This window comes from Paroedura picta, chromosome 2, assembly GCF_049243985.1.
Source record: "Paroedura picta isolate Pp20150507F chromosome 2, Ppicta_v3.0, whole genome shotgun sequence".
NCBI lineage: Eukaryota > Metazoa > Chordata > Lepidosauria > Squamata > Gekkonidae > Paroedura > Paroedura picta.
This window is the reverse complement of record NC_135370.1, coordinates 10,586,188-10,608,030: the sequence shown is the minus strand read 5'-3', so window position 1 is coordinate 10,608,030 and position 21,843 is coordinate 10,586,188. Positions and strand designations below refer to the sequence as shown.

Below are 21,843 nucleotides of genomic sequence, written 5' to 3'. Positions count from 1 at the left end.
TCTAGCTTGTCGAGATCCTCCTGTATTCTGATTCTGTCTTCTGGTTTGCTTGCTACCCATCCCAGTTTAGTGTCATCTGCACATTTCATAAGCCCCCCCCCCCCATTTCTTCATGCAAATAATTTATAAATATGTTGAACAACACAGGACAGATCCCTGAGGCACTCCACTCATCACTCCTCTATAAGATGATGTGCCATTTACAAGCACTCTTTGGGTGCAATCTGTCATCCAGTTCTCGATCCACCTAACAGTAAAAGGATCCATACCACATTTTACCAACTTGTTAATAAGAATATCATGTGGAACCTTATCAAAAAGTGAAATCAAGGTAAACTACAACTTTCTCAAAAAAAGAGATAAGGTTAGTCAGACATGACGTTTTCTTAAGAAAGCCATGCTGACTCTTAGTAATTACAGCCATCCGCTCTAGCCGCTCAAGGACTGTGTGATGATTTGTTCTAGAATTCTGTCAGCTATCGACGTCAAGCTGACAGGTCGGTAGTTAACCAGAACCTCCATTTCCCCTTCTTGAAGATGGGGACAACATTTGCCCACCTCCAATCTTCCAACTAGGCGCTGATTCAAGGAAACCCAATGGATTATTGTTTCATTTGAACAAGGCCAGCTGACCCGTGTCTCAGAAGGCCACACAGCCTTATGCTGGCCAAGGTGATGGGTTATTCTAAACTTAGTCTGAGCACAGGGTCATACCTCAGTGGTCTGCTCCTGGAAGGCATACAGAATCCCATCAATGAGTTGCTCCTCCAGCTTATGGTCAATATCGGCAGCCCCCAGATTCCCCATGATCTTCTCAATAGTCTCCATGACCATTTTTCGGTACTGTTCAGCCTCGTCTTTCAGGTCATCCACAATCCTGGAAATGATTTCAGCGGCCCCAACTTTGTTGGCCAATTCCACAGTTGTGTCGACCAACTGAAACCGGCACAAAGAAAAACAGTGTTGAGCACACACAAGCAGGGGCCCCGCAAGAAATTCAGACCCCACATGGAAAAATCAACACTGCCGTGCCCTCCCCACCCCCCACTCCCCACCACAAAACAAATCCATTTATTGTAAATGAAAGCAGTACCCAGGAGAGAAGAGCAGACGCTCCTGCCAGGTAATCTGATATTCTGAAGTATTAGGACTAATTTTTTTAATACTCTGGTAAGTATTTGGATAATTTTGAAATATGTTTCTGCCAGCAAAACACAAAACTGAAATGCCAAACTCCTTGACTGAGGAGGGGTTCTTCTGGCATTCAGGGGTTCTTCTGGCATTCAGGGGTTCTTCTGGCATTTCAGGCTAGCCCATGACCCCCATATAAACCACCTCCATAGCTTTTGTAAACTAAAAGCCAACCGTACTTGTCTGTAATTTCTTCTGTCCAAGGCCATCCTGTGCTGCCAGAAGTGTTTGAAAAACGGAGGAAGAATCTCAGTTTTAATGTAGTTTGCTTCCACACCATCTGTGCCACAACACTGCTTTACCACCTAGGGGGAAAAAAACCACACAGTATTAATTAATTTCCCATTTATCCCAAAGGAAAGACAGCTCTCTATTCTTCATGCTTGGGGGGGGGGGGGGACAGTAGAAGGGCTTTAGGAGTTCTGATCCCCAATGCTGGACATCCTAATGTCCCCTGGGTTTTGGCCACTGTGAGATACAGAGTATTGGACTGGATAGGCCACTGGTCTGTTCCAGCATGGCTTCTCTTACGTTCTTTTGTTAAAGGAGTTATGCTGCAAATTGTGCTGAGCACCTAACATGCAAGTTAGGCTCATGTTAAAGAAAGTTAAAAGGAAGTTAATTTGATCTGTTTTTTTGGCATGGAATTAAACTTCAAAAGTATATCTCTACAAAGATCCCAGACATGGAGAACAAATTAATTCATTTTTATTCCTTCCTCAGAGAATCAATTTTAAAAAAATCCTCAGTTTCAAGCTAAATATAGACTACAGAATACATCTAATAGGTAGAGGATCTCTCTTGAATTTCTAATTAGAATGACAGTGATGTCATTAGTGTGAACACCAGCTAGCATATCGGGAGATGAGATTTTCTCTCCACTTCCAACACAGGATATAGAATTAGTAAATTTGTTCTATTGGCCAGTGTCAGACCAAGTACAGAAAAGTGTAAAAGCTACACTTGGGATTTGCTTCTACTATCAAGTTCAATGCATTGTGTAATATCTAGCTGGAATGGAAACAACTGCTACTCCTTTCTTTCTTCCATCCCAAGCCCAACTTTCTACTAGTTTCAATTAGACTGCTCCACTCAGTCAAAGACAAAAGGCTCTTGCATCCTAGGGGAGTTTCTTCATCATTCCCAAAGCCCTTGTCTCCATCAGAGGAAAGTCCTCCCCATGTCTGAGAAGGCCACATGGCCTTATGCTGGGCAAGGTGATGGGGTTGGGTTATTATAAACTCAGCCAAGCAGAGGGTCATATTACCATAGAAAATACAACAGATTCAGATGGGTTGCCATGTCTGACTGATGCAAATGAACAAAACTTGAGTCCAGTGGCACCTTGAAGACCAACCAAGTTTATTAAAGGTTGTCCTGGTGTGCATCCAGTATGTAAGAAGTGTGCACATTGTTGTTGTTAGGTGCGAAGTTGTGTCCAACCCATCGCGACCCCATGGACAATGATCCTCCAGGCCTTCCTGTCCTCTACCATTCCCCGGAGTCCATTTAAATTTGCACCGACTGCTTCAGTGACTCCATCCAGCCACCTCATTCTCTGTTGTCCCCTTCTTCTTTTGCCCTCAATCACTCCCAGCATTAGGCTCTTCTCCAGGGAGTCCTTCCTTCTCATGAAGTGGCCAAAGTATTTGAGTTTCATCTTCAGGATCTGGCCTTCTAAGGAGCAGTCAGGGCCGATCTCTTCTAGGACTGACCGGTTTGTTCGCCTTGCAGTCCAAGGGACTCGCAAGAGTCTTCTCCAGCACCAGAGTTCAAAAGCCTCAATTCTTTGATGCTCGACCTTCCTTATGGTCTAACTTTCACAGCCATACATTGCAACTACATTGTGCACATACACAAGCTTATACCCTGAATAAAACTTGTCTGATCTGGACAGCCTAGGCAAGCCTGATCTCATCAGATCTCAGAAGCTAAGCAGGCCCTGGGTGACCTCCAAGGGCAGCCATGGCAAACCACTGCCAATCATCTCTTGCCTGGCTGCCAGACCCCCTTAGGCTCTCCTGCCTACATTAACACATGGGCCATAGGATGGATGGAGAGTTACAATCTTTCCTCCCACCCAGAAGTTGAAAACACTTTGTGTGCTGAGAACTTTTCAAATCCCTGATTAACAGTTAAAAAGCACAGAGAATACAATGATGTTCTCATGTTACCTTCAGCACGATCTTTTTCATTTCTTCGTCAGGAGACTGGAACTCTCTGATCAGGATCAACATGACTTCTCGGGTGTAGTAATTGGCATACTCGGCATCCATCAATGGAATCAGGTAGCCAATGGCCTTCAGGAAGGCAGCCAGGCCCTATTGAGACAAAAGTCTGAAATTAACTGAAAGGGTAACGAACATCCAGGCATCTCTTCTGAAAAAAATGAAGAGCAGAGGGAAGGCCGAGAGACGGCAGGCTTACCTTGCCCCTGTGCTGACGGATACCCTTCCACAGGGGCTTCAGGACAGAGTCAAACGATTCTATGCCGTATGGAGTGGCTGCCTCAGCTAAAGCGGCGATAGCCAAAGCACTGATGGTGCGCACTTTCTGCTGCTCATCCACCAAGCCTGCAAAACAAACACCACGCTCACTGTGCCTGTCAGGACCCAAAGAGATAATCAACAGGTGTCAAGGAACTACAGTAAAAGCTGGGGAAAGTGCAGCGGAGGGCGACCAAGATGATGAGAGGGTTGGAGCACCTTCACTATGACGAAAGGCCGAAGAGTCTTCTGGGACTTCTCAGTTTAGAAAAGTGACAACTAAGGGGGCACATGAAGGAGGCTTATACAATTATGCACGGGGTGGAGAGCATGGACAAAGAACTTTTTCTCCCTCTCCCAAAATACTAGAAGGCATCCAATGAAAGACGAAGGGCAGGAGGTTCAGAACAGACAAAAGGAAACGCCACTTTAGACAGAGAGTGCTTAAAATGTGGTATTTGCTTACAGTATTAGGCAAAAAAACAGAACCTCCCAATGGCACTGCAGGATAGGAACATTACCCAAGGAGCATAAATGATAACAAGCAGGCTTAATGTGGATTGTGGGCGGGGGAGACACAGTAGGCAGTTTAAGTTGGGAATAAGTATGCAGGCTCCACCTCTTCCCAGCTGGGAAAACCATCAGTGGACTAAACCACTCATGTTTGAGGGGAAGGGGGAATGAGGGAAATGGCCAGTTACCAAGCCTGGTTAAGGCAGCAGGGGAAATGCCAGGGATCCCTTCCAACCCCTCCCTCCCTGCCAAACCCCTGGTTGGGAAACACTACTTTAGAGTTATGGGAATCACTTAGGAGAGTGGCCAGTAAGCTACTTGGGCTGAGCATTGGATATTATATTGTTATATGTTATATGATAGTATATGTAAACCACCCAGAGCTGTAGGGAAGGGCAGTATAAAAATCTAAAACAAATAAATAAAATATAGAGCCAATATTTATAAATTAACAGCTAGGCTCGTTTCAAGTCGTCCTAATTCAGGAATTATGGTATCATTTGCCGCATTCCTGGGAACTTGAAAAAGTGACATAAAAAAAGAGAAGTGTTTCTAAATCTTGGTTGTAGGCTTCGATCCAAATAGGTATGCCATAAAGCGGTGGTCCCCCGAGTGCCGTGCATGCGCGTTTGCGGCCGCGCATGGCGCAAACGCATGTGCGCGGCCGGGCGATCGCCCTCCCCACCGCCACTGGTCCGCAGCCTTAAAAAGGTTGCGGACCACTGCCATAAAGGAGCTGTGGAATCATTCTGGTGTTGTAAATTTTCAGTGTGGCATTAAGATTATGGTCAACTTTTTGGAAGCAGAATTTTTAAATTCCTGCGGGAGCTGTCAACGTTCCGCAGGGCCTGTAAAACGGAGCTCTTCCGCCAGGTCTATGGTGGAGGCTGGGATTGGCGAGGAAGAACATTGCCCCCCCCTGGGGGTTTGAAGTAGTCATCATCACCCTCTATCCCCCAATGCCCTTGTTCGGGTAGGGGAGAGTGGTATTTTCCGCCGTGTTGGGTATTTTTATAGTCTTTTAACGGGGGATTTTAATACCCACCACGAGCCTCTAGGGAGTGGCAAGAAATAAATCGAACAACAACAAACAATAATAATAATGAGGGCCAAAGGCCCTTTCATAGAGTTTCTTTTTAAAAAAATAAGTTGTCCAGTTATTATTGAAACTGAAATGTTCTTATGGTGTAGAGCAGGGGTAGTCAAACTGCGGCCCTCCAGCGTTTGCTGGCAGGGGCTCATGGGAATTGTAGTCCAAGGACATCTGGAGTGCCGCAGTGTGACTATCCCTGGTGTAGAGTAATTATTATCTGACATTCCACATTCTCTTATTTACTGTTTTATTACTTGACTAGTAATCAAGCCCATTGCAGTTCTAAATGCAATGGGCGCTAGCAGTGAGTGTGGGTTTGGGGGGGGGAATACCTGCAGTCTTTGGAGGGGGTTTGAAAGGGGAGAAGGGGGCAGGGTAAGGGACACACTCTCAGCCACCCCCCCCCCCGAGAAGCAGCGCCGCGGTCCTCCCTCCCAAGGCCAGTCAGAACCCCAGGTCCACTTACCAACCTTGCGCTGGTCCTGGTTGCTATCTGCTGGTCTTCGGCCATCGCAGTTCCCAGGAGAAGGCCGGCCGGGCCACCCCCCCACCGGAAGCCGAAGGCGGGCCCGGCCACCCCCCCACCCAAGGCTCTCTGGAGCCTTCCCCCGGCCGCAGGAGCGGTTTCGCAGCGTCGTAGACGCTGCGAAGCCACTCCTGCGTCCGGGGGAAGGCGGGCCCGGCCACCGCCGGCTCTCTGGAGCCTTCCCCCGGCCTGACGCTGCTTCAGGCCAGCGGCAAAGGAGCAACTGCGAGCCGCGCTGCACGCGGCTCGCAGTTGCTGGCGGCGGGAATCAGAGGGACCAGTCCCTCTGATTGTCTGTCATGAGGAAGGGTCCAATCTGGACCCTTCCTCATCCCGGACACATCCTGCCCCAGAACCTCTTACTGTCTTATTTAGTCCGTGGCGCCCGCGGTTTACAGATTTGAACAGTTTTAAATCCTTTTATTTTATATTATAACTAGTTTCAAAGCCCGTTCCTAAGAACGGGCCTTGAAAGGGCCCCCTCCCTTGGGCGGGTGGGGGCTGGGCAGCTCATTATCAGGGCCGGGACAGAGCTCCTTAGCAGGCAGTCAGCAGGCCGGGAGGCCCTCATCAGCAGGCCCAGCCAAGAGATCCTTGTTAGCAAGCCCTCCACCACGACCCTTTGCCCAGGACTCTCTCACCTTACTTGCTGCTGGCTTCAGGCACTGAGGCGTGTCTAAGAGCAAAGAGCCTAGAGTCCAGGGACGGAGGGCGGGAGCTGCAGGGCCAATCAGGGCAAAGCTGGCTGTACCCTGATTGGCCTTATTCTAACTTGGACAGCCAGACACGTCCCACCCCCTAGACTGTTTCATAAATATATAGAGGAACAACAATGGATAAGGATGGCTGTGGAGCATTTTGAGGGCAGCTTCTCCACGAGAGCTCAACCTACCGTGCTCAATGATTTCCACGAGGCTCCTGAGATGAGGCAGAATGGCACAGCCCATCAGGATGGCAATCTGCTGGACAATCTTGATGCCTGTGTGCCTGGCCTGCCAGGACTTCTTGCTCTTGCACACGGCTTTCAAGAAGGGCAGCAAAGAAGGAATGCCCAGAGCGGAGGCCACGACTGCAAAGGCTCGGGCGGTTGTGTTACGCACATACTCATCCATGTTATCAATATCGGGTCGCATGGTGGAGATCATCGTTGCCAGACCAGCCGCCTGGAAGGCAAAAAAAGAGGAGTGGTTGATAAAGTCGCTGTGGATGTGAACACCAAAGGGGAGCACCAGGGAATCTCTCCGGCAATAATGACACTTGAGAGAGGGAAATGATTTTCACCAGATCCCCCCTCCTGATGCAGACTCTCACTTTGCTCCCCCCTTCTGCTTCTTAAGGACCCCTTCCTCCAAAATGCAGCTCCAAAAGAGTTCAAGGGGTTGCGGCCAAGGTGTGTGCAACGGAGCACTGATGGTGCTTGAGACCTGACCCAGAGTTTTTAAAAACTTGAATGTTGTGTGTTCCAACGAAGCTGTTGTTGCTAAACACTCCAGTTTTTAAAAGGAGATTTTGAGGTTAGCATCCAAGTCAAAAGTCTACTGATAGTAGCAAATGCTACCTTAAAATGTCACCCAATGCAACCCAAGGCTTGCCTGGAGCTCTGTTCTGTACCTCGCTCAACTTCCTTGGGGGAAAAAAGCATTGCTTGTTACCTTAGCCAAGTTAGAGATGATTTCTCTGCCTTCCACTCTGGCATAATAGTCTTCATCAATCAGCAGGGGTTCAATGACCACAAGAATCTGAAACAGGATGAAAATTACATAAACAGAGCCTTTAAATTCAGTGTTAAATTCAGAAGATCCTATAGCCAAGAAAGAAACTAATGATTCCATATTTCTTAAGTTTCACTGGGGTAAGTGGTTGCAGGGGACACAACACACACTTCCTTCTTCCCTCTAAATCCGTGCCATAATTGTTAGCCAGCTTTTCATTCAGATATCCAAGACTACGGACGAGCACGAACTGCAACCTGTATCAGTTTGTGGGCAATTCAAAGTTTAAACCCCTGCATTCTGCAACCCACAGCTTTTAATGAGCAAAAAATCAGGGGTTTAAATGGCTCCCAGCCATTTAAGCCAAACAGCTAAACAGTGAGTTGCTCCCCACTGCTCAGCTGTTTTTTGCAAAGAGCAGAAAAATCTTGCTTATTGCTCTTCACAAACTGCATCAAAATTAATGAAAGCATGGGATAGTTCTTCAGTTTGTGAGCACAGCTTCATAAACCATGGACAGGGTCAAAATTTATGACAAACTTTAGCTCATCAGCTGCTTCAAGCCCATCCCTCTCCAAAACTAGACACTATTTGCAAATCAATCAATCACTTATTTATTATGGTCATGGACCAGGAGAATACTATATTAACAGCATGGTTGTAAAGAATGTACTCTGCCATTTAACTATACATTAAAAAATGAGCATATGTAACTTTTTGCAAGTAGTAATGGTTCCTTCACATTTCAGAAAATGTTAGAGAGGACTTAGGTTAGTACTGAAATCCCAGATGAACATATACATTTTTACGCCACACTCAATGGAGAAGTATGAATAGTCAAAGATTTTTAATGTCCTGTTCCACATTAACAACTGAGCACAGAATACAGCTAGGAATATCTATGGCAACACAAGGGTATGTCATTAGGATGTAAATATGTGCCTACCATAATCTTCTCCATGAAACTATTCTCCTTTCTGCCCCTTAAAATAGAAGTGCCCACGTTTCAGCAAAACAAACCTTATGCACGTACGGTCGGACCAAGTCATCCAGTTTGTACAAGATCCTGTCGATAACTTTGACAAGCAAATGGCGTTCTTGGTCTTCAAGGGTTGGTGACATCAGTAGGGGCAGAATCTGATTGAAGAGGGGTCCTGCTCCAAATTCACGCGCTTTATCAGTAATCTGCCGCAAAGCAGCCTGTAGAAAAAGAATCATATATGGGCAGAATTAAAAAATTGCCTGTCCCGCCTGTTTAAGGCACAGCAAGTTTTCTTCGCATGAAGAGAAGGTAGGAAGGATAACAACTTTACAGATGCTTTTACAGTTGTAGTAAGACAAAAACTGCTTATGAAATGGATTCAGGTATAAAATTAGGAGCAGAAGAATGGGATCATACCGCCTCCAGGAGGCAGTAAAAATATTTTATTTAGGACATGATTCAATTAATTTAGTTTTTCTGCCATAAATTCTGATTTTAAATTGTGTTTTATATATTTTTGCTTTGTTTACATTGTAAATTGCCAGTTCTGTAAGACAGAAAGGAGGCTGATAAATGTTTCAAATAAATAAAGCAAGATACAGCATCACAGAAAAGAAATCCTGAAGCATACCTTCCTCATTGGTGGGGTGCCATTCTTAATCTTCAAAAGCAGCTTCATGATTTTCCGCTCTTTCTGTTCTTCTGGACTCAGTGTTGATTCATCCACATCGACCTGCAATTGATGATGAGTAGAGGGATTAAAGCCTGCTCACATCAGCACCCCTTCACACATGCGCCCGCAAGAGGATGGGTGCTGCTGCTGCCACCCCTGAAAACGCACCAGCAGTTTGTCGAAGTACTGGATGTCATCTGGCTTGAGGAAAGGCAGGTTCCCTGAGGGCTGGTCGTTGACACTCTTCATGGTCCTGTCTTCAGTCTGCATGTGGAAGCCCGTCATACCCCCCAGTGGTGTGGGCGTGGCTGTAAGTTTACGAGCCGGGGTACGAATAGGGACGTAACCAGCTGGAGGAGGGAGCACCTGATGGAAAACAACAGTTAAAGCAAGTGAGAAGAGATCCAAGCATCTCAAAAGTAAAGCAACTGCCACAAAGGAATTGGCATGAAGTTCCATTTGCAGACAAAACATCTAGTGCCTGCTCCCACCTCATCTCATTGCTCCATTCACATCACTTCCGGACTAAGCAAAACCACTTCTGCTTGGGAAAGCATTTGAAGTCAGAACCAGCAGGAGCTCCACTGCGAGGATCCTGGATCTGCCTGGCTCTCTGCTGCCCACAACAGCCTCTTCTGACCCAGGGGGAAAAATTCTCTTGGGATTACAGGACCTTTCTAGAGTAACAGCCACACAGGTCAGGAGACTGACAACAGGGAAGGTGAGGGAGACAGAGATTGGCTACCTCCTCCTCTTCTGTTTCCAGATATTTTTTTTAAAAAATGAAGGAAATAAAACATTTCATTGGGCTACTAGAAGTTCCTATAATGAGCCTAAACACTATTTGTATCTAAGCCTACTTCTGAAACATAAGAAGAACCCTGCTGAACAGACCAGTGTTCCATCTACTTCAGCATCCTCTCTTAGATAGTGGCCAATCAGTTCCTCTGGATGGCCAGCAACAGGGCAGAGAGGCTGAGGCCTTCCTAAGAACACCAAAAGAGTCCTGTTGGATCAGACCAGGAAGGGTCCATCTAGTCTAGCCTCCTGTCTCACACAGTGGTCAACGAGTCCGGAGGTCCAACAACAGGGCATGGTGGCTGAGGCCTTCCCTAATGCTGTCTCCTGACTCTAGGATTCAAAGGATTTGTGCCTCTAAATGAGAAGGCTTGCCTCGGTCACCATGACTAGGAGCCACTGATACGACTCATCCTCTGGAAAACAATCTAATCCCCTTTTAAATTATTCATCGTAGAGTTATAAAACAAGATAATAAAAATGACATATGGTGTGACTCAAAAACCTTCTAAGTTACCCGTGAGACAGCAGGAAATGCTAATCAGCTGGTGATGGGAAGTGTCATCAGGTCAAAGCTGACTTACGGTGACTCCTGGCAGAGTTTTCAAGGGAAGAGCCATTCAGAGGGGGTTTGCCACTGGAGGTCTCCCGTCCTAGTACTTGGCAGGGCTGACCCTGCTTTGCTTCCAAGATTGGGAGTGCCGGGGCTATGCAGGGCAGGCTAATTAGCTGTCTTTACTTGTATGCATTAAAATCCCTCCAAAGATTCTTCTCCTTCTGCAAACTGTTTATATACAGAAAACCCTGTCTCCCAAAACATCATCTACAATAGCGATCCCCAACCTGTGGGCTGCGGACCACATGTGGTCTGTCGACTAATTGGAGGTGGGCCGCGAAGGATGCCTTCTCCCCCCCGGCCCTTTACAACACACTTTGGGTTTCATTGTCTCCCATCACTCCCAGATGGGACTATCTCGTTGCAGAGAAACAAGCTCAGGGTTCCCATTGATTTGTCATTGTCATGAGTTAAAATTTCCATGAAAATAAAATGTTCCTTATGTTCATTGTTGTGGCGTGTCTGTATCTTATTTTGAAGGGATGTTTAAACATTACCATAGCGATCAGAGAGCGTTAGGGCAGTGGTTGAGAGTAGAGGAGTAAACTACCCCCCCCCCCGGGGCCTCAGTAAAATTGTCAAGCGTTGAGTGGTCCCCGGTGATAAAAAGGTTGGGGACCACTGATGTACAAGACATTTTTCTTAGATGCAGCTCATCAGAAATAAAACATGAACTATTATCTTATAAAAATTGTTACCAGTGCAACTCTATATGTTAGGTTCAAAAGGCTTCCCATGATGGTCTTACTTACTCGATAGCCCTCTGGAAACATGGCGTCCAGCTCCTCGTCCGACAGGGGTCTATTTCTCTCGTCTATTTCTCTCTCCCACCGCCACGCTTGGAGCTGCTCAGGAGTCATGCTCATTATGTGACCTGAATGGGGATCAAGAGAAGAGGCGGATGCTTCCTATGCAGAAGAAAGTCAAATACGAAAGCCAACCTCTGGACAAAATACGGGACATGATCTTCCTACGGGATTGGGTATCAGTTTCCAAGCAGTTAAACTGACAGTTTCAGGATTCCTTTTCACATCTCTGTCCAATAATATGCAAACTACAAACAAATCCCTCCATGACATTTCTAGCTGCTAAGTAGTCTTAAGAAACAGAGGTGTAGAGCAGGCCTGGAAGGGTTTCCTGAGCAGGTGGGAGTTAATTTTTAATATATATTTTAAAGCTGTTATATGTTTATCAGATATGTCCATATATGATCATGTTGACCCACCTTTCCCTCTCAAAATGGCCAATGTGGGCCTGGAGGAGAAATGAGGAGAAAGTTACTATCCTGCTAGATCAGGGGAATGCTGTGGACGGTTATCTTAATTTCAGTTAAGGATTTTTGAGATAAGGTTCCACATGAAATTATTGAGAAGTTGGTTAAATGAGGTATAGATCCTATTACTGTTAGGTGGATCAAGGGCTGGTTGACAGATCACACCCAAAGGGTGCTTGTAAATGGTTCGTCATCTTCTTGGAGAGGAGTGGAGTGCCTCAGAGATCTGCCCTGGGCCCTGTGTTGTTGAACACATTTATAAATGATTTGGATGAAGGAATAGAGGGGGTACTTACTAAATTTGCAGGTGACACTAAACTGGGGTAGCAAACACACCAGAAGACAGAATCAGGAAATAGGATGATCCTGAAAGGCTAAAAAACTGGGCTAAAATGGATTTCAATAGCGATAAATATAAAGTTCTTCATTTAGATAGGAAAAATCATATGCATCACTATAGGATGAGCGTGAAATGTCTTGGCAGTAGTACGTGTGAGAAGGTTCTGGAGGGGGGTAGTCTTAGTGGACCAGACACTGAACCTGAGTCAGCAGTGTGATTCAGTGGCAATAAAAGGCAAATGGGATTTTGGACTGTATTAAAAGAAGTATAGTGTCCAGATCACGCAAGGTAATATTACCGCTTTACTCCACTCTTGTAAGATCTCGGAGTACTGTGTTCAGTTTCGACACCACAACTGAAGAAAGATGCAGACAAACTAGAGCATGTACAGAGAGTGCTACCTTTGGAGACCAAGTCACATGAGGAAAGGTGGAGGGAGCTTGGTCTGTTTAGTGTGGAGTGATGACGGCTAAAAGGTGATATGAACAATATCTTCAAATACTTAGCTATCATAGAGAAGATGGAGCAGAGTTGTTTTCTAATGCCACAGAGGGTTGGACCAGAACCACTGGGTTGAAATTAATTCAAAAGAATTTTCAGCTAATCATCTAGAAGAAGTTCCTGACAATCAAGAGCAGTTCCTCAATGGAACATGCTTCCTTGGGAATCGGTAGGATGGTATATGAATTTCCTCCAGGCCAGGCTGGATTCTGGAGATTTTGGTGGGGGGATCACTTGGGCATGAAATTGGGGTCACTGTGGGTGGGCAGGTAGTTGTGTGTTTCTGCATTGTGCAGGGGGTTGGACTAGATGAACCTGGAGGCGCCTTCTAATTCTATAATTGTATGATCTTATCTTCAGGCTTTTCTTTTTCCCCAGGAAGTCTGAAGAGGGAGGTATTTCACTTAGTTTGGTTCCCTGGGGCAGCCATTGTGGGGCGGAAGCTTCAAAGGGTCCCCCGGGCACACGAAGAAGTGCTGGTTCTACTCGGCTTTTCCCTACCCAAAGGAGTCCCAAAGTGGCTCACAAACCCATTTCCCTTCCTCTCCCCACAACAGACACCCAGTAAGGTAGGTGGGACTGAGAGAGCTCTAAGAGAACTGCTCTATAATAACAGCTCTAAGAGAAGTGACTAGCCCACGGTCACTTAGGTGGCTGCATTTGGAGGAGTGAGGAATCAAACACAGTTCTCCAGATTATGGTCCACCATTCTTTAACCACTACAGCATGCTCTTGAAGGATGGGGACCCCTGGCCTTAACATATATATGTGGAAACAGATCATCTTAGTTTCAAGTAAGCATGATCAGTATTGGGTAGTTAAACAATCAATCATACCTGGTGTAGGAGTGGCCATGTTCATAGCTGGTGTACCAATGGGTGTTTTGCCAGGCGTTAACACGGGAGTGCTCCCACCCATCTGGCTTGCCGGTGTTTCATCCCAACGCGATTTCCTTTTACTCGCTCCAGGGGTTGGGGTTTCACCAATGGAGTCGCCACCCCGATCAGTACGAGGTGTTTCAGCCCAACCACTCCCATGGCCAGGAGTATCTGGAAAACAAAATACAGTTGTTTTCATACTGAATTTAGAGCCCAATAAAGAGACAAGCACAAGTCAGAAACAAAATGTAGTGAGGCGAACAAAAAGCTTCACATGACTCATAAATCCTCCCTCAAAGGGAAGGGTCTGACAGGTGCCCACAGACTTATTAACGTAATACCTCTCTCTGTTTTTGGAGTCTCGTCCCACCGATTCTTCCGTGCACTGGAAGTTGCACCTCCGTGGCCTGGAGTCGCGTGGCCAGGTGTGTCACGCCCAGGGGTTGCTGCTCCAGCTGGCGTATGACTGGGAGTTGGATCCCATATTTTTGATCCAGGGGTTGCCCCTGGTGTCTCACTGCCCTTTGCACGGCCAGGGGTTTCATCCCATCTCAGTGATGGAGTATGTCCAGGGGTCTGGGGGGGGGGGGGGAGAGGAGAAAAAGCAGCTTCATTTTAGCTTGTAGCAAAACAGGGGATCCATTATGGATCTAACCGGAAAAGCTGTGGGACTGCACAAAAGCCACAGAGATGAACCTGGAGGACTCTGATAATGTTTATTTGAAGAAGAGGCCTACATAGGGCAGACGGTAGTGGCTGCAATTAGCAATATATTGTGACTGAAAGACAAAGTGTGGCAGAAAGGGGATCTTGGGGTGGGGGGAGAGCAGCAAAAGGTGATGATGACACAGGAGACCGAGACCAGCCTCTCCTGCTACCAGCCCCCTTACCTCAGCTTGATCCCAGCTTGATAGTTTCTTCGGTGTGGCACCAGGAGTCTGGTCAGCAGTCTGATCCCAACGCCGCTTACGTTTGGATGGAGGCTGAGATGCGGCACCGTTGACAACTTTCAGTTCACCCGCCTTAGCCTTCTCTGCTAGCTGCTGCCTTATCTCCCTCTGCAACAGAGAAACGACAGGTTGGCTGAGGCAGTCAAGTCCTCCAACAGGGCCTGGTGCAAAACAATCCCACCCTTCAGCGGGCTCCTTTGGAAAACGTTTGGCACACTGAAACCAAAGCGTGCTCCCTTTTCATGTCCCGCATCCAGTTAAAATAATGAGGTGAATTGGCATGACCAGATTATGATCTTGTTGCTCAGGGTCAGCAAAGGAACCAAAGAATCATGACGGAGACCTGTGTTGTATGGTTGAAGAATGATTATCTGGGTAGCAGTTTGATAAGAAAATGAAATTAAGATGGTAAGCCCTTGTATTCCAAGTCCTACAGGGAACTTCTTAGCGAACCTACATTCCTTCCCTCCATGTGTTAATCTTTTGGAAATGGTTTCAGTGTGCAGCAGTGGTCAAAGAGGCAAACGGTTAAGGAAAAGGCTCAGTAACAGAACAGCTTATGTTTCAACTGAGCTATGACACAGCCCCACCCTGAATATGGTAAACAGTTCCCATTGCTGCATCACCAAAAGGGTATTGCGGAACTGGAGAAAAAGTACAGAAAGGGAAACCCAGATGATCAAGGGAGTGTGGGGCTTTTTGAGGGGAAAACGTGGCCAGGAGATAAGACAAGACAGAGACATAAAATTAAACATGGCGGGGGGAGGTCAATAGGGCAACCTTCTTGACCTTATCCCAAAAGAGATCTATGAAGCTGATGGGCAGAGGAGACCTATGAAGCTACCCTAAAGGAGCTGCTCTTGAATTCTGTGTATTTTGTTTCACTGACTAGCTATTTTATTTTTTAAAAAATTAGATAGTATGTTTACCAACCTCTTCTTTTGTTAAATGTTGTTCACGCATTACATCCATATATGTTCTGGCATTCATTTTAGGATCAGGTGTCTTCCCTCCTGCAGAAGAGAACAGCAACAGGACAGAAGTATAATAAGCACAGGCCCCGCTGAAACGCCAGAGCTTAAAAACGCCCTGCTCTAACACTAGGTTAATATCAAAAAATCAATTAATTTAACTGTTCTGATTGAACTTTGCTTTTTTTCTTAAATAAAAAAGATTACATGTGTATCTTACGTTTATTCACTTTGCTGATCAATTTAACCTGTTTGAATACAAACATAACTACAACAGTTTAAAGCAAATATATATATATATATGTGTGTGTGTATATTTTCTAAAGGAGATAAGAATGATAAAATGACAGCACAGATAAGAGTCTTCAGAAGTGATGGGTTCCTGGGTTGCTAATCCGGAATACGTACACTTTCGTGCCTTTGGCTCCATCAGCAGTTCTGACTTCAAGCAGCAGAATAGAAGCCTAGAAAATTATCTCTTTACCATTAGTAACACTTTGGAAAGATATTTATCATCAACACATTACCTTGTTCAAGCTGATAAAGCCTACTTCTGACTATGAACTATGGCATACCTAGACAACCACTCAAACTGTTTTTAAGCATAAAAACCAGCTTCTATGCTTGAGGAATCTGGACAGCCATCCCCAGATCCTTATTTTAAAGGGCTCTGCTTCAGGAGCACCCAATTCTCCCCCCACTGCTTCTGCAGGTACATTTACAAAGGGCGAGCTGATCGCAGTAAACGACATTTACCATAACAAGGATACTCACAGGAAAACAGTTTTTTTGTTTGTTTGTTTTTTGGTTTGGTTGGTTTTTCACATCACTAAATAGACTAAGATGCACCTTGAATTTTACTACCATCAAATAGTTTACATTACAGAAGCCCAGCTAGAGAGTAACAAAACTTATCAAGGAAGCACGATCTTTTAAAAGCGTGCAGGTGGGCTATACAGGTAGTATAGCATTACTAAAATAAGAATCCTTAACACATTTTTCTCTATACTGAAGATCAGTGCCCAATTGGCAGTGTCATTCTGACACCAGCTTTGATAGGACTTTCCTTTGGGATACTTTGTCACCATTATCTACACAGGATGTGTTGAACTGCACCCTTAAGAATGCAGACAGGACTGGCATTTAGCAGTACTGCTGTAGGAAAGAAATTAAGGACAGTTAGTACGGGCCGGTGAATGCTGACAATACATGTTTATATCAATGACAGTTAAGCAAGTAAAATCCATATCCCTAGCAATCCATGCAGGATGAAACACTTCCATTTACAAAAACCTGCAGCCAATCACGAGCTTTGACAGGTGCTTTAAAAGTTACCTGTCGAGCTGACTCACCTGAGGAAAGTTTCCATCAGGCCTGCTAATGCCCCTTGCACTGACCAATATGCCAAAATGATCAGAAAAGACTTGAACTATTAAAAAATTTCAAAAATTTCTTAAGGCAGCTTTTGCTCCACTTAGCTAAACTTCCTAAAATTGAAATTTCGAGAATCGACTGCTCTGGCTTGCCAGTTAGCATGTTAAAAGCAGCAATTCGTTTTTGGTTTTTAACTTTGGATCGAATGCTTCCAATTTAAGTGGAAGATTCTCTAGCACTAAATACACAACTTGTACCAAGTACAGTAATATATAACCCAAAGCAAAAAGAAAAGAGAAACCTTTAACCCTTTGTGTTTCTATGGCAATGGCTCATTATTTTCTTGTCCTTCTACCTGGAAAGAAAATTTATATTATAAAAGATGAACAAAATAGCAAACTATGATTTCAACCAACTCTTTAATAAACTATGTAAACTAAAAAAAAAAAATCCTAAATTTATAAGCATGCCAACAGAAATCAAAGGGCTAAAGATAAATTAAGGGGAACAAACTGGAAAGGTCAAGTGAAAAAGTGAAAATAAGTTACCATCTGCAAAAGGATCAAGACGTTCAGGGGAAATTATCATCATCCGCCTGCGATTTTTGTACTCATCTTCCCGATCGGCAATCTTCTGTGGACGATGTTCAGCAAATGGATCATACTGGGGAAGAAAATCAAACATTTCTCATGTTGCAGAACAACAGTGGCAAAAGATACGCACAAAGCCACTCCTGGCCTCAGACCAGCCAATCAAGTAGAACAAATTAGACCATGGGTAGTCAAACTGCGGCTCTCCAGATGTCCGTGGACTACAAATCCCATTTGGGAATTGGGAATTGTAGTCCATGGACATCTGGAGGGCCGCAGTTTGACTACCCCTGAATTAGACCCTGGAACTGGATTTCACAATGAAGGCAGGAGGGGAAAAAGGAAATGAGTATATCTCCTATACCAGATCTTTCTGGGAACAAGAAGCTGCGTGGGACATTGGAGGGTGACAAGATAGTGAATGGCAGGGAGTTTTAGGCAAATTTTTGGAAGGCAAGACTCTCCTACTCATTTATCACTGGGTCACAACATGGAGAACTGAGTTTGAATCCCGTGACACACAAACTTTTCCTCAAGGTAGGAGCTTTTGTGTCCATGCACACTCCTTTAGTTACAAACAAGGAGATTACCTTTCCGGTAACAATGGCTTAAAGTGAAATTCAATTTAAACCAGTCTGTTTTCCCATTAAACTCTTATTTTAAAATGTAATTTAATACTTGATGAAACTGATGGGATTCAAGATTCTGTGGGACGGAGACTCCAAGGGGAAATCTTGGGGAGATTCACATGAGAGTGTAAGTGATGACCTGAACCCTACCCTGGATCACAGGATGATTTTCAAATGTGGCCCCCAGAGAAAAATATGAAGAGGTCTGCCATAAATCCCTGCCTTGTCGATTTTTCTTCTCATTGCCACATGCAGGCCAGTTTCTGTATTTAAGAAGAGTTTAAAATATGGCAGTTCAACTTCTGGGTCTCCTTCTCTCTACCCTGACAAGCACCAGGTGTTAAGAGAACATTTAACAGTAGAAGAAGAAGAAGAAGAGTTGGTTCTTATATGCCGCTTTTCCCTACCCGAAGGAGTCTAAAAGCAGCTTACAATCGCCTTCCCTTTCTCTTCCCATAACAGACACCCTGTGGGGTGGGTGAGGCTGAGAGAGCCCTGATATTCCTGCCCGGTCAGAACAGTTTTATCAGTGCCGTGGCGAGCCCAAGGTCACCCAGCTGGCTGCATGTGGGGGAGTGCAGAATCGAACCTGGCATGCCAAATTAGAAGTCCGCACTCCTAACCACTACACCAAACTGGCTCTCCCAACTAGTAGTTGTGAAGTCATTTCTTCTAGTTTGCTGCTATGTTCAAAAAGGACTACGGTTTGAAATTACTTTCATGATCCAAATAAGTTCCACCATTACCGAGAAAAACAAAGTCTGAGCCCAGTGGAACTTTTAAGGCCAAAACAGTTTTATTCTGAGTATGAGCTTTCAGTGAAGGACTTGGGAGCGCAGGTTGTATTTTCATCGGTTCTTCCTGTTAATGGCCGAGGTTTGGGAAGGGAAAGAAAAATAATGCAGATAAATGACTGGCAACGTCATTTGGTGTCATCGGGAAAGGTTTGGTTTTTTGGGCCGTGGATTGCGCTATTGTGATGAGGCTCTTCTATCAGGAGATGGTTTGCACCTCACGAGGGTGGGAGAAATGTCTTGTAGGTAAGGAGGGCTTTAAACCAAGCCCAAAAGGGGAGAGAGACGTACATTCCAAGCCTAGTTCAATGACGATAACTGTAGATGGGAACACTGCAGATTTAAAGGGAATGGCACATATGCAGGGAAGTATTAAAAGAAAGTTCAAAAACTAAAATCCTGGGGTACTTGTTTGAAGGATTACAATGTCTCTACACTAATGTGCAGATTATGGAAAACAAGCGGGAAGAACTAGTCCTTCCTTATAAAGGAAGGGGACTATGATCTAACAGGTTTCACAGAAACCTGGTGGGATAACTCACAGCTGGAATAATAAGATTATGTGGTATGACTTATTTAAAAGGGACAAATAAATAAGGGGAGAGAAGTACCACTGTATGTTAAAAATGTATATACTTGTGAGGAAATGCATGCGCTGAGCATGAGAGTTCAGTTGAGAGTCTTTGGGTAAAAATAAAAGGACTAGGAAATAATAGTGGTATTATGGTGGGGTTCTGCTATTGACCACCAGGTCAGGGAGAGGACTTGGATGAGATGCTCTTGGACCAGATTACAAAGTTCTCAGAGACTGGACCTAGTGTTCATGGGAAATTTCAATTACCCAGATATCTGTTGGAAGACCAGTTCTGCTAAAAATGAAAAGTCCAATAAATTCTTGACTTGTCTTCCTGACAACTTCATTTCCAAGAAAGTGGAAGGGGCAACCAGGGGGTCTGCTGTTTTAGACTTGATTCTCACCAATAGGGAAGAACTGGTTGACAAGTTAAGAGCTGTGGGAGCACATGGTAGTAGTGACCATGTGATTTTGAACTTTATGATCTTGGTGAAGAGAAAAGGCGTATGTAGTCAAACATACAGGGGAGCAAATTTTAGCAAACTTAAAGTTGTTAGGTATCATCCTGTGGTCAGAAAAGTGTAAGGAGATGTCAGTCCAAGAAAATTGGGAGTTTCTCAAAAGAGAAATACTAAAGGCTCAATCGCAGACAATTCCCTTGAGAAAGAATACTGGAGGGAACCTAGAGAAACCAGGGTGACTCCATAAACAGAGGACCAGAAAGTATCATTGTAGCAGGTGATAAAGAGGGTGATGAACCCCTCAATCACTACTTGTCACAAAATGGGCCAAAATAGTCCGAAACGCCAACTACTATAGATTTGTATGACCAAAACGCAGCCATCCTAATAGTTTCGGAGCTCTCTGAAGTTTTTCAGCCATTATAGCCAATGGCACTATTAAAGTCAAAGGGGATGTTCCTGTTTCTATATTCTCTGTGCCCTGGATGGGTGGGGGATTGAGGTAGGCTCCAAACTTTCAGTGTAGTTTCAGGACCCTCTTCTCTAAAGATCCCCCAAGTTTCAAGAAGTATTGGTCCAATACTAGGGGCCACAGGTCCAATACTAGGGGCACTCAAAGAGGGCGTCCCCATCCTGCCCCATTCTATTCTATGATGGGGAAAAGATTCTCTACTTCAGTCTTAGCTTCGTTCCAGGCCCATCATTGGCCACTTGGGGGGCAGGGAGGTCAACGTGACCATATACGGTTGTATCACCCAATAAATGTTTAACAAATTTTTAAATATATAAAAAATCAATTAATTCCCACCCATTCAGGAAACCTTTCCAGGTCTGCAAAGAAACCCTGGCATTTCACGAACCCCTGCTATGAAATTCAACCTACCGAGCATTTACAATTACACCAAAATTCAACAGTCTGAACAACATTCCTCATCAGGAGTCCCCACTGTAGTGCCAGTGGGCATCACAGTGCCTGCCAAGTGTTTTCAGGAAGTGAGCAGAGCCAGGTGGGTCTTCTCCTCAGCAAGGCTTCTGATTGGCTGTGCACCCTCAAGAAGGAGGACCCCTGTTCTACATGCTACGTTACGTTTACGTTACATGTGCCATCAAGTCACAGTCTACTTATGATGACCTTGCAGGGTTTTCAAGGCAAGAGGTAAATGGAAGTGGCTTGCCACTGCCTTCCTTTTCACAGCAACCCTCCTCTTCCTTGGTGGTCTGCCATCCAAGGGCCAACCAAGGCCAAAGCTCTGGTGAGACTGGACTAGGCCATTCAGCCCACTCTGCTCAGAACCATGCCTGACTGTCCTTCGAGAATACCTGCTCCGTTGACTGTGGTATATCATTAAGCAACGCCACTGGGGCATGGTACCCAGGCTTCTTCTGGCCAAGCAAGCTTGTTGAAGAGTAGTCGTCGTCATCCTGGGGGGGTGAACAATAAAGAACATTTAGTGATTTGTTATTTTTTGCCTTCAAATTGAAACACCAAATTGCATTGCCATTACAACCCAGAACCGATATGTAGATTTTAAAGGAATGACACTGTCCAAGTCACCCAGCCAACCAACCAATCTGGATTTCTCAGGATAATAGGGCATCTTGACAGTGACGGGGCCTGAGAAGACATGAAGGCTACTGAGTATCATGTGTAACTCACATTCCCTTATTGGGCAGAGTGTGCCCTTCTCCACTCTTTTACAGATGGCACACTTTGAGATTTGAGCACTGCCTCTGTTACAGCAGTCTACAGGCCCAGGTGATTCACGTGAGAGACTTACAGGGCAGCAAACATGGGTATTTGCTAACATGAAGTGCTAACAATCAAGACACAGGCTCTTCCCCTCCCAGATCAATTACTGCAGCTTCCACAGAAGCCAATGCAAATTACCCCTTTGAATGAATAGACAGTCACAAGTCA

The 21,843-nt window shown here is 45.1% G+C and overlaps 1 protein-coding gene across 3 annotated transcripts in view; it reads right to left on the bottom strand.

Annotated features, from left to right (window-relative positions):
* SF3B1 (splicing factor 3b subunit 1) overlaps window positions 1-21,843 on the bottom strand; it is a 40,723-nt gene that overhangs the window by 11,880 nt on the left and 7,000 nt on the right. Inside the window, exons 3-18 of one of the 3 annotated variants that reach the window (XM_077319349.1) lie at window positions 21,246-21,347; window positions 17,426-17,540; window positions 15,466-15,545; window positions 14,473-14,640; window positions 13,924-14,158; window positions 13,541-13,753; window positions 11,343-11,464; window positions 9,345-9,542; window positions 9,135-9,236; window positions 8,542-8,721; window positions 7,462-7,548; window positions 6,702-6,972; window positions 3,619-3,764; window positions 3,366-3,512; window positions 1,371-1,496; window positions 715-936 (exon numbers count right to left, since the gene is read on the bottom strand). In XM_077319349.1, the coding sequence (XP_077175464.1) occupies window positions 715-936; window positions 1,371-1,496; window positions 3,366-3,512; window positions 3,619-3,764; window positions 6,702-6,972; window positions 7,462-7,548; window positions 8,542-8,721; window positions 9,135-9,236; window positions 9,345-9,542; window positions 11,343-11,464; window positions 13,541-13,753; window positions 13,924-14,158; window positions 14,473-14,640; window positions 15,466-15,545; window positions 17,426-17,540; window positions 21,246-21,347 (2,514 nt within the window). Of the gene's footprint in view, window positions 1-714; window positions 937-1,370; window positions 1,497-3,365; window positions 3,513-3,618; window positions 3,765-6,701; window positions 6,973-7,461; window positions 7,549-8,541; window positions 8,722-9,134; window positions 9,237-9,344; window positions 9,543-11,342; window positions 11,465-13,540; window positions 13,754-13,923; window positions 14,159-14,472; window positions 14,641-15,465; window positions 17,374-17,425; window positions 17,541-21,245; window positions 21,348-21,843 lie in introns of those variants that run through there. The other 2 variants (XM_077319350.1, XR_013227992.1) reach the window with 2 other exon arrangements.